Below are 13,329 nucleotides of genomic sequence, written 5' to 3' on the forward strand. Positions count from 1 at the left end.
GACCACCTTTGCTGCGTCACAGAGGTTTTGGAATGCCGTGTTTTCATTTTCATTGGCTTCCATGTACTTTTCAACCTCCACTTTAATTTCTTGGTTAATCCATTCATTCTTTAGTAAGATGTGCTTTAATCCAAGTATTCATGGTCTTTCCACGAATACTTCCACAAAATCTTGTGGTTGATTTTGAGTTTCATAGTGTTGTGGTCTGAATATGCAAGGTATGATCTTGATCTTTTTGTGCTTGTTGGGAGCTGAATTTTTGACCCAGTATTTGATGTATTCTGCAAATGTCCATGTGCATTTGAGAAGAATGTGTATTCTGCTGCTTTAGGCTGAAATGTTCTGAATATATCTGTTAAGTCCATCCGAACCCGTGTGTCATTCAAAGCCATTGCTTCCTTATTGATTTTCTGCTTAGATAATCTCTCCATTGCTGTGAGTGGGTGGTTGAAATCCCCAACTATTATGGTATTATTATCAATGAGTTTCTTTATGTTTGTGATTAATTGACTTATATATTTGGATTCTACCACATTAGGGGCATAAATCTTTATAATTGTTAGATATTCTTTGTGGACAGACTTTAATTATGATATAATGTCCTTCTTCACCTCCTGTTACAGTCTTTTTTTTAAAATCTAATTTGTCTAATAAGTAAGGTTAGGCCGGCTTTCTTTTGGTGACCATTAGTATGATAGATGGTTCTCCATCCCCCTACTTTAAATCTGGAGGTGTGTTTAAGTCTAAAATGAGTCTTTTGTGAGCAGTATATAGACGGGTCTTGTTTTCTTATCCATTCTAATACCCTATGTCTTTTGATTGGAACATTTAGTCCATTTACATTTAGAGTACTGAAAGATATAAATTTAGTGCTATTGTGTTGCCTGTAGAATTGGGTTTTCTGGTGAAGTTCTCTGGTTCTTTCCAGTCTTGGTTGTTTTTGGTCTTTTTTGTTTTGTTTTGTTTTTTCTCCACTCAAAGAGTCCCCCTTAAAGTTTCTTGCAGAGCTGATCTAGTGGTCATGAACTCCTTTAATTTTGGTTTGTCTGGGAAACTCTTTATCTCTCCTTTTATTTGGAATGACAGACTTGCTGGATAAGGAATTCTTGGCTGTATGTTTTTCCAATTCAGCGTGTTGAATATATCCTGCCACGCCTTTCCCACCTGGCAAGTTTCTGTGGATAGGTCTGCTGGGAGCCTAATATGTCTTCCCTGTTTTGTTAAGGACTTTTTTTTTCCTCTTGATGCTTTTAACATCCTTTCCTTGTCTGTGTATTTTGTGATATGCCTTGGTGATGGTTGGTTTTTGTTAAATCTAATGGGAATTCTCTGGGCTTCTTGGATTTTGATGTCTCTGTCCTTCCCCATCTTAGGAAAGCTATCCACTATGATTTGCTCACAAAAACCTTCTACCTCTTTTGTTCTTTCTTCATCTTCTGGGGCTCCCATATTGGGATTTTATTCCTTTATAAGTCACAGAATTCTTCTCTAAGTCTGATATTGTGATCTTTTGCCTTTGTTTCCCTTTTTTTTCTGCTTCATTGTTTTCCATATTTTTATCTTCTATATTGCTGATTGACTGCTCTGTTTGGCCCATCCTTGCCATCATGGCATCCATATGAGACTGCATCTTGGTAATAGCATTTTTAATTTCTGCCTGACTAGTTTTGTTTCTTTTATCTCCATAGAAAGGGATTCTTTGGTGTCTTATACACTTTTTTAAGTCCCAGTTAGTATTCTTATTACTGTGGCTTTAAATTCTAGTTCAGACGTCTTACTTATATCTATGTTAAGTCCCTGGCTGTCATTTCTTCCTGTTCTTCCCTTTGTGGTGAATTCCTTCATTTTGTTATTCTGGAGGAAGAAAAAAACTGCCAAATTCTATGGCTAAAGTTATACAGATTGTTGTGTTAATCCTCAGATCAACTTCCTAAGTTTTCTAAATGGATTGGTGATGATCTAGCTGTATTTCAGAGATGAGAAAAGCTCAGGGTTTCCATGCTGCTGTGCCATCTAACTCCATCAAGAGATATATTTTATAAAACCACTAACCTCCCCCGTTTTATGAATAAATCTAATAAAAATTATCTAAAATTTCAGTAATATGTATAAAAATTTAACAAGGCATTTAATCAATGAAAATGAATACCAAATATGTCCATGGAATGGATTTACTACTGCTATAACGAGTCCAGTGTCTTTGGATTGATCTATAATTTCAGTATAATTCCAACATAAGTTTTTTTCTTCTTCCTTCTTTCACTTCCTGCTTCCTTCCTTCCTTCTATAGAATTCTGCATCAATACCATTTAAACCATTCATTCTTTTACTTCACCCTTCCATCCTCATTCTATTCTGATATTTTTTAATTAGTAGTTTATTAGGGACAATTGTATCTATTTTGATTTCATTATACTTATGCTTGTGTGTTTTATGCTATTCTCATAGTATGTAGGAGTTCTTTGTAGCCTTACTGTGCAGAAAAAAATTAAAATAACATCCCAGAATCTATAAACCTATATCTCTATATACATCTATGTATTTATAAAGTTGTCTGTATGCTTTCGCTTTGCCATTATTCTGTTTCTTCTTTAAAGTAGACATAAAGTACGTAAAGTAGACATAAAATACATAAAGTATACATATTTCTTCTTTAAAGTAGAGGTTTCTTTTATCTAAAGGGAATATTTATAAAATTTTGTTATGTAAAATCAATTCCAGTGACCCCACTTTCTCCCAATTTTCTCAATCTCCTCATATTTTCCTAGATTCCTAAAATACAATATATGCCTAACCTGTTACAAACCACTTGGCGTATGTCAGTTATAATAAAAATACAGCTGGGGTGGAGGAAATATCTTGGTTTCTGGCAAATACTTATTACATATTTTACAAAAGGTAGAAATAGGTTATCTTATCCTCTGCGCTGTGAGCACAGAGCCTGAAGCAGGGTTTAAGCCAATGAACCATGAGATGATGACCTGAGCTGAAATAAAGGTCAGACACTAAACCAACTGAGCTACCCAGGACCCCTGATTTTCTGTTTTTAATTTGATTTTATTCCTTTTGATAGTTTTTGGATCTTGTTGATCATGCTAGCCACAGTCAGGATGAGGGTAGGCACAAGGCTTTTTTTTTTTTTTTTTCCAAACGCAGGTCCAAACTGAGAATGGACCCAGTGTTCTACGGGAGTCTGATATTTATGTATGTTCAACCTGAGTCTAGTCACTCCTTTGACACTGATAAAGTGGTGTCCAAATTTTACACCACTGTTATCCCCCTGCTGAATCCCTCGATCCATAGCTTGAGGAAAAAGATGTAAAATATGCAGGACAAAGGATGTGGAAAAAACTGTGCATACCTTTCCTTAATTTATTGTACTATGGGGTTCCTATGAATTAGATTATCAACATTAAACATTGTTATGTATTCTCTCAGAAGGAAAAGCAAAGATAAGTGAGTCAACTTATATTTAGAGATTGACTTCTATGCACCAGCATACTTCTAAGTGAACTTGCAGAAAGAGACATTCAGTGTGTAATACAAATTAATTGAAATACCTGCAAAATTCTAGTGTTTTGTTAATAAGTACATAAATATATAGTTAACCAGTAACAATGAATGGCAAAATTAAGATAAAATTTTCCTGTGGCAAAGCAGATAACATGATATGATCAGGGCCAGGATTAATAGAAAAATGAAAATAAAAGGCGATTCAATTTTATAAGAAAAGTCATTTATGTGGTAAAAGTAAATAAAAAGTTGACTAATGTGACTATGTAAAGTCAATTGTATTCCTATTTAATATTTATTATGAAACAAAAATATGTTTTAATTTAGAAATCACATAGTTACCTTGTTAATATTTTCAGAGCACTTAAAATTAGTAGAATCCCCAGAGTTAATTAATTTTGTGAAAGTTAGGCAATTTGCAAATATATACTAATGTGGCTGCACCAAATTTAAAATGTTATAAAACAAAAGATGTCATAAAGAAATTGAATTTATTATTTTATTGCATATAAAAAGCAAAATTTATTATCAATAATACATATAAATTAAATTACACATGTATGTACCAATCACAGGATGAAGTAAACATAACCAATCCACTTATATAAATTTTAAAGCCACATACTTGTGATAATATTATAATTTATGTATCTAAAAATATAATAAGTTCTAGAGATTTGTTTTAAAACATTGTGCCCATGATCACCAGGACTGTGGTGTGTACTTAAATATTGGTCAAGAGTGTAGATCTTATATTAAGTTTTAAGTTTTTTGATCACAATAAAAAGTAAATTAAAAATTTGGAAAGAGAGAAAGAGGTCGTATAGAGTTAAGAGCTGTTGCCTCCACACGGGGTGGAGAGAATGGAAAGGGAGACAATGGATTAGTACATATTCAAGGTATATGTAATTAAAGTATTACTTTAAAATAATGAATTATAGGGACGCCTGGTTGGCTTAGTCAGCTAAGCATCTGACTCTCTATTTTGACTCAGGACATGATCTCATGTTTGGTAGGTTTGAGTCCCTACTTGGGCTCTACACTGACAGCACACAGCCTGCTTGATATTCTCTCTTTTTTTCTCTCTCTCTCTGCCCCTCCCCTGCCCATGTTCTCCTTCTCAAAATAAATAAATAAAATAAAATAAAATAAAATAAAATAATGAATCATATAAGAAAAATACTATCATTTAAGGTGAAGAATGGAACTATGGTGTCTATAATATAATTTCTTGCACATATATAAGTTTGTGTATGTATATGTATGTAGATGTGTGTATTTATGTTTCTTACAAATACTTTGAAAGGAAATATTATGATTCAGAATGGTCCTGTCTTAGAATTTTATCTGCTTGACCAAAGTATGTTTATATATTGTACTCACAACTTATGAAATGGACAATACCTCTTGTGTAATAAATAATAAGTGTGACTGACAGATCAAACTATAATATAATGCATTAGTAACAATGCAACATGTAAAAGTAAAAAAATTTTATATTTTACAACAATGTGGGAATGCTAAATAGATGGGGAGGTTGGCAGAGCTGATGAGGGAGTGAAAGCACCGTTAACTGAGCAGGGTATCGACTCTCTGCGGTCACATGACAGACAATTGACAAATGTCATTAGAGAGGAAGCACACAGCCCTCTTGTGGGTACTTGGACTCTGGAAAGACCCTCACAGGTTGAAATTCATTATCATGAATAACTTCAGATGTATAAAAATCTTTGTTGTTTCCTCTTTACGGTCCAGAATGTGTCTGTTACTTCAATAACTGTAGAGCCTAGAATATGCCAGGGTGAAGAAGGATCAGTGCGTCCTGCCCTAAAGTAGCGAATATTCTAGAGAATGATCTGCAATTTGCAACTGTTTCTTCACCAAAGTGAAAATCACATTAGAGTATGCCACTAAAACAAACAAACAAAACAAACAAAAAACAAAAAAAAACCCAAACACCCTCATATTTTATTTCAGAATTCTAAGATGGATCTTATATTCACTCATTCACCTATTCATGATTCACTCCATCAGGGAGTAAGTCAGCAACACCTACTCTTTCCTGAGTATTATTTTAGAAGCTATTAATACAAAAGCAAACTATTTAGATATACCCTTTTCACTTAAAAGCTTACAGACTAGAAAATCCCACACAAACAGTAAAATAAAAATGTTACCAATATTTGACTACAGTATCTTACATGCATGAGGAGAGATCACAAGATTACATGAAAAATGAAGTTTCCATCAGTTATTTTTAATCAAAAACCAGCAGTAGGATCAGTTATATGATGGGGTGCCTTATAAAGTTCAATAAAACAATTGATATTCAGTCCTTGCAATGATGCACGTTTTGAATGTATGCTGTTTATCATCTGGTTTTATGGCAAATACATCAGGGTTTGTTCCTGACACCAGAATGGAGGCTTTGCACTCTGTTCCATTCTGAACATTCACAGTAAAATGCAACACTGGGGCCAGAATCCTGTGCTTTCTAACTGTTGGATTTTCTCCACCCCACAGCCAACAGCCATACTTCCAACCAATACAGGGGACAATTCAAAACAAATAAACACACCAAGGGTGGAATCATTGCATGTGATTGTTAATCAGTATGATAACCCACCTGTGTTCCTAGGCTAACCCCACATTTTCACTCTGAGGGTGCAATTGTTGTGTGGAGCCTTGGGTACTTGGTCTTTCTTTCCCTGAGGAGTCACTTCACTTGGGAATTCCTGTGTTCACGCATGGGGACTGGAGCCATAAACAAGCTTATTTACTGTGCGGGCCTTCAGGGACTTCAGACACTTGTAACACTCTTCAAAGCACCTCCTGCGGAACCTTAGAAGTGGGTCTCAGCAGATCTCTGCACACAGGTAGGTTCAGCCTAACAATTTACGTAGTGCTCACTCTGGATGTGAAGACCAAGTATCTTGGGAGCTTTACTGATTCCAATCAGACCTGGGACTGAAGTGATACCTGCTCTACTCTCTTTTCCTGAAGACTCTAATCTCTGCCCACTGATGGCCAAGTGGAAGGGAAGGGAAATGACTCAAACAATGGTATCCAGAATCTCTGTTGATAAATTGGACCGTGTGAGCATTTGTGCAGAATAAACAGTAGTCATTATGAGGACTGTATTTCACCTTAGGTTACAGAAAAGTGCTTTCTGCCTTACAACTGGTAGAATTAATGTACTAGAAGGAACTCTACACCACTTAGGAAACTTCTTAAGTGTCTTTGAAAGATAATTTTTTTTCCCCTCTGAGAAAGACCTCCTACATTGCTTAGCATCAAGAAACACAAGTTTGTCCCCTTCATGATTTTCACATCTCCCAGGGTGACAAACCCCATGAAGGAAAGATTCCCTAATGTCAACAGGCGTTACTGATGTTGTTACCGATGTTGTTACTGAGCCCTGAGAGCTCATAAGAAGACATGGTGTATCCCTAACATGGTCCATGTTTAAATAATTTTAAGACAAATTTCTATAGTGAGAAAACAACGGAATATATTCCGAAATCACTTCAGAAGCTATTTAAAAACTAATATGGAATAATGTTTCTCAGCCCAATTGTACCATAAAGTGATGAACATCAAGTATATTTTGAAAGTTTTATTTTTTCCCTGAGAATTTATTGTTTGGATAAAACTATAAAATATCTCTTTTCAGAAACATACTTGAAAAGAACTGTATGTAAAACTCAAAATAACTTTTATTGTGGTATGTTCTTACCAAAATAAAAAGCAACCCTAGCTTTGCCGTTAGTTAATATTTCAGTAGAAAATAAAATTAATAGGTAAAGGTATATGCAAATAAATCCTTTTCAAAAGCTGATTGCACAGGTTCATAGTACCCAATCTGTAATTCCTGTTGTTGATTTTTTTTACTTTTGTAAAATAAGGATATATTTATTGAGTATATTACATCTCAGACTGAAACATTAACTGAAATGCTTTATTCAGAAAATGATTTTTTCTAAAGTGAGCCTTGCTACAATGATTTTTTTAATCATAAACTTACCTGTGAATTTCTTTTTGGATTCAATGGTAGGAGAAAAGAGATATGGGATATCTAGTGCAACAGAGTTGGATAAGCTCATCGGACATATATTTGATATATGATAAAATTAACACCACAGTATTAAAAGAGAATCAGTTTGTGGGAGAACGCAACCTGATTTGTTTGTTAAATATATAGCTAGATAGCACATGTCCCAGTTGTTTGGATATGCAAGATTATAATTCATTTGCTATTCCTAATCCTATTTCAACTATGAACTCCTCAGTGAGGCTGAATGAGTTACTGGGATGCAAACACACATCCACATCAGAAACTTGTTCAAAACAAGGATTCCTGGGTGGCTCAGTTGGTTGGACATCTAACTCTTGATTTTGACTCAGGTCATGATCTTAAGGTTCATGATTTCGAATTCTGCATCAGGCAGTTGCTGATGGCATACAGTCTGCTTGGGATTCTCTCTCTCCCTCTCAGTGTCCCTGTCCTGATTGTGCTCTCTAAGAAAGAAAGAAAGAAAGAAAGAAAGAAAGAAAGAAAGAAAGAAAGAAAGAAAGAAAAGAAAAGAAAAAGAAAAGAAAGAAAATTGTTCAAAACATGCTAATAACAATAAATGTGGTACCAATTACTTTTCATTCTTTGTTATCAGGCTCTGTACTAACTCATGTTCGTGTATTATCCCATAGTTTCACACAACACAAGCATATAAACACTTGATAAAAATCACACAGCTAGTAATTGGTGGGCTAATATCCAACCAATGAAGTAACCAAAAAAGCAAACAAAGCACGTAAAGCAAAACTCTAAAACCACAGCATTAATCAACATTCTACACAGACTCTTTGCATGACTTAATCTCATTGAGCTTCAAGTATCTCATCAGACATAGAGTTAATTACATCCATCTGGTAGGACACTCCTGGAGAATAATGTGATCATTATTTTGAAATGGGTAGCATAGCTCTGGGCTCAGAGCATACTACATATTGAATAATGTTAACACACCTCTCCACACATTTCTCTGTACAGGTAAAACAAAGTGATAAACATTGCGCAAATAAAATCTATAAGTAATATTTTAAGACGTCAAAACAGGTTTTGAAAAATTCAAAGGAAAGTGGTATAAGCTAGAAAAAAAGAAATGGCAGTCAGAACACAATATATTAGAGAAGCGTCTGAGCAGATAGTAGTCAGAGTGATAGAAAGGACTGGTTTATTTGCCAGAAGAAAGAAAATGTGATTAAGTTCAAAAATCAGTTTCTGAATGAAGTGTTCCAAGAAGGAACACTACTGAGGTGCAGTGTGTTGGTGAGGTGCAGCGTGGTGTGATAGAAACTGATAAGGAAAATCCCAGCTGACTCAAAATTTTTCCCACAGAAATATTGACATTCCCAAGAATGATGACCAGGAAATGGCTGAAAAGAAAGCCAGTGGCAGCTAAGGAAAAAATAACTGAAAGTCACTGAAAGTGATTCTGGCTCATCAACTTTTTTTGTTTGTGTATTTATGTACTTTGACACAGAGAGAAAGGGAGGGAGGTAGAGAGAGCGAGAGAATCCCAAGCAGGCTCTGGGCTATCAGCGCAAAGCTCCATGCGGGACTCGATCTCACACACGGTAAGGTCATGACTGGAGCCGAAATCAGGAATTGGACACTTAACCGACTGAGCCACCCAGATACCTAACTTCTTCTATGTACCTATCTTTTATCATTGAAAACATACAAAAAGGCATGTGTGTGCATGTTTAAATATTTATGTACATGCAATATGATAATTAATGTTTAAATATGCATATAAATATTCATACATATGATATAGTAGATTAATGTATACTTAGCTAAATTAAATTATATCCAACATGGAATGGGAAAAAATGAATAGCCTGGTACAACAGTTTTAACAATCTGAAATTGGTTACTGGAGAGTTTGTATTTCTGAATTTTGTTCAAACATTGCGAGAAATACAATTAAAATTTAACACTTTTGATTACTAACAAAAATGATCTAATTTAAATGAAATAGTTTACAATCAATTTTACCATCTATTAATCCACTTCCATTTTATCCATTAAAAGATGAAAGCCACCGAATACATGGCCTCAGGGAATCTCACCTCGGTGACTGAGTTCATTCTCACGGGAGTCTCAGACCACCCAGAGCTCCAGATTCCACTCTTCTTTGTTTTCCTGGTGATCTATGGGCTGACCATGGCAGGGAATCTGGGCATCATCACCCTCACCAGTGTTGACTCTCAGCTTCAAACCCCCATGTACTTCTTCCTCAAGCACTTGGCTATCATCTTGGCGATTCTATTGCCCCGAAAATGCTGGTTAACTTCTTGGCTTCAAAGAAGACCATATCCTACTATGGATGTGCAGCCCAACTGGGTGGGTTCTTAGTCTTTATTGTGGCTGAGACTTTCATGCTAGCTGTAATGGCCTACGACCGCTATGTGGCTATTTGCAACCCCCTGCTCTACGGGGTGGTGGTATCTCCACAGATCTGTCTGCTGCTGGTATCCCTCACATACCTCTACAGTCTGACCACAGCACTGACCGTCACCTCCTGTGTGTTCTCTGTGTCATACTGCTCTTCTAACGTAATCAACCATTTTTACTGTGATAATGTCCCCTTGTTGGCATTGTCCTGTTCCAATACCCACATTCCAGAAACAGTAGTGTTTACCTCTGCAGGGATCAATTTGCTTTTCTCTATGATTATTGTTCTAATATCCTACTTCAACATCGTCCTTGCCATTTTGAGGATACGTTCCTCAGAGGGTCGACAAAAAGCCTTTTCCACCTGTGCCTCCCACATGATGGCTGTCACTGTGTTCTACGGGACCCTTCTCTTCATGTATTTGCAACCAAGGAGCAACCACTCATTGGATACTGATAAAATGGCCTCTGTCTTCTACACCCTGGTCATACCCATGCTGAATCCCCTCATTTACAGCCTAAGGAACAAGGATGTGAAGGATACATTGAAGAGATTCCTAAATAAACCATACCAGTCTTTCAAATTCATGTAAATAAGAATTACAATTGTCTCTATTTGAGGGTTTTCATTTTCTCCTGAAAAGCTAATGTCTGCTAAGTGCCAAGGAAGTAATAGTTTAAAACTCCGTAAATTTCGATGGGAAAATCGTAACCAATTTCTATTCCAACCTCAAATAACCAACTTTTCCTAATAAAAATATGTATTAGTTACCAAAACAAGTGCACATATTTAAGTTGTAAACAGTGATTTCAATATAAACACATTTTATAGTGCAACATAAGTTGGCTACTGGGTTTTTATAATTTCTTTTCAAGAGAACTCAAAACTCTATGAGCTAAAGACTCCATTATTTGGACTACTCCTCACTGTTTATGTGATCGCAGTAGTGAATAACCTGGGTTTGATCATCCCCACCAAGATAGACTCTAGGCTACAAACACCCATGTACTTCTTCCTCAGACACCTGGCTTTCACTGATCTTGGTTATTCAACAGCTGTGGGACCCAAAATGCTGGTAAATTTTGCTGTAGATCAACATACAATCTCCTTTAATGGGTGTGCCACCCAACTCACTTTTTTCAGTATTTTTATCGTTAGTGAAATTTTCATTCTGTCGGCAATGGCCTGTGACCGCTATGTGGCCATTTGTAACCCTCTGCTCTACACAGCTGTTATGTCACAAAGATTATGTCAGGTGTCGGTGGCAATACCTTACCTCTATAGTGTCTCTTTGTCTTTGCTGACCATCATGAAAATGTTCCTTTCATCATTTGATGACTGTAATGTCATCAGGCATTTCCACTGGGACAGTCTACCATTGATACCTTTGTTCTGCTCAAGCACCCATGAAAGTAGATTGATAATTCTGATCTTTTCTGCTTTTAATCTGGTGTCATCTCTTCTCATAGTCCTTGTGTCTTACATTCTAATCTTTGTTGCCATCTTCAGGATGAACTCTGCAGAAGGCAGGCACAAGGCTTTCTCCACCTGTGGATCCCATCTGGCAGTGATTGCCTTATTCTATGGCACTCTATTCTTTATGTATGTGCAGCCGAAATCTACTCTTTCCTTTGATACTGATAATATGGCCGCCTTATTTTACACGTTGGTTATACCCATGCTGAATCCAATGATCTACAGCTTGAGGAACAAAGAGGTGAAAAATGCCCTACGAAGAACTTGGAGAAAGTGTGCAAATATAGACATACTTCAGAGATATTGCAGGTTTGGTTCCAGTCCACCACAATGAAGCAAATTTCACAGTAAACCAAATTAAATGAATTTTTGGTTGTCCAATACATATAAAAGTTATGTTGACACTGTATTATAGTCTGTTAAGTATTTTTAGCATTAGAGGTAATCATACAATGTGTATATTTTAATAAAAAAACACTGTATTGCTTAAAAATGCTGTCATCTGAGCATTCAGAGTCATAATATTTAGCTCACAGAGGGTCTTGCCTCCATCTTGATGGCTGCTTAGTGGTCAGGGTGGTGGTTTCCGAAGGTTAGGGTGACTGTGGTATTTTCTGTTTTTTTTTTATTAAAAAAATGTTAAATGTTTATTTATTTTTGAAAGAGAGAGAGACAGAGCACAAGCAGGGAGAGGCAGAGAGAGAGGGAAAGAGGGAGACACAGAATCCAAAACAGGCTCCAGGCTCTGAGCTGTCAGCACAGAGCCTGACGCAGGGCTCGAACTCTGAACAGAAAGATCATGACCTGAGCTGAGGTTGGACGCCCAACCAACTAAGCTACCTAGGTGCCCAACTGTGGTAATTTCTTAAAATAAATCAACGATGAAGTTTGTTGCATTTATTAACTCTTCCTTTCATGAATAATTTCTCTATAGCATGTGATGCTGTTTGATAGAACTTACCCACAGTGGAACTTCTTTTCAAAATGGAGTCAATCTTCTCGAACCCTGTTGCTGCTCTATCACCCATGTATATGTAATATTCTAAATCCACTGTTGCCAGTTCAACAACCTCACAACATCTTCACCAGGAGTAGATTCCATGTGAAGAAATCACTTTCTTGGTTCGTGCATAAGAAGCAATTCTTCATCCATTAAAGTTTTATCATGATACTTAAGCCATTCGTTCACATCTTTAGGCTCCACTTCTGATTCTAGTTCTCTTGCTGTTTCTACCACATCTGAAATTACTTCTTCCACTGAAGAATTGAGCTTCCAATTTGTTTAAAACATACACAGACCCATACACACACATATAACAAATATATGATGCTAAGTATAATCAAGTGAAGCAGAATAAAAGAAGTATGCCTGTGTTTTTATTTAAAATTCACAGTAAGATATGCTAACAGTAAATGATGTATTATCCAATGTATACTATAACTAACATTCTGTAACCTGTACTATTGCTTGAAGGGATGGGCAGATTTCTATTAAATTATGATTAGTGAACATGTGCATGCTTAACAAAGTATAAATAAAAGCACTGTTATTTTTAAGTTGCGTAATTGTGTACAATATGAATTCAAAAGAACTTCAAGGTGAAACATTAAAAATAACAACTAAATTTTGCAAGGTTGGTATATATAAGGTCTCCATATAAGAGATCGATTTTTTTGCTAGAAACTAACAAAAGACTTGTAAAAATGAAATTTTATACTATTAATTACACCTGAAAAGAAAATCTGTATCCAAGGAAAAATCTATAAACAATTTGCGTGATTTGTTGTCAGAAACTACAAAGACATTACTGAGTTATTAAAGAAAACATAGATGTCGGAGTATGTCATGTCCTTTGGTTGGAAGAAGCAAATGCTGTGATGA

At 35.8% G+C, this 13,329-nt stretch overlaps 1 protein-coding gene and 1 pseudogene across 1 annotated transcript; both read left to right on the forward strand.

The window, feature by feature from the left end:
- Positions 1-9,625: 9,625 nt before the first annotated feature.
- Positions 9,626-10,563, forward strand: LOC123602674 (annotated as a pseudogene).
- Positions 10,564-10,617: 54 nt separating this feature from the next.
- On the forward strand, positions 10,618-11,781 carry LOC123600523 (olfactory receptor 8K3-like). The gene is made up of 2 exons (XM_045482559.1): positions 10,618-10,678; positions 10,847-11,781. The coding sequence occupies exons 1-2, from the start codon at positions 10,618-10,620 to the stop codon at positions 11,779-11,781; spliced, it is 996 nt and encodes a 331-aa protein (XP_045338515.1).
- Positions 11,782-13,329: the final 1,548 nt, after the last annotated feature.

The sequence above is a fragment of the Leopardus geoffroyi genome, chromosome D1 (assembly GCF_018350155.1).
Source record: "Leopardus geoffroyi isolate Oge1 chromosome D1, O.geoffroyi_Oge1_pat1.0, whole genome shotgun sequence".
Classification (NCBI taxonomy): domain Eukaryota; kingdom Metazoa; phylum Chordata; class Mammalia; order Carnivora; family Felidae; genus Leopardus; species Leopardus geoffroyi.

Coding starts and splice junctions, on each gene's coding strand:
- LOC123600523 (XM_045482559.1), top strand. CDS start 10,618: ATGTCTGCTAAGTGCCAAGGAAGTAATAGTTTAAAACTCCGTAAATTT. Junction 10,679..10,846: donor TAAATTTCGATGGGAAAATC/GTAACCAATTTC, acceptor TTTCTTTTCAAG/AGAACTCAAAACTCTATGAG.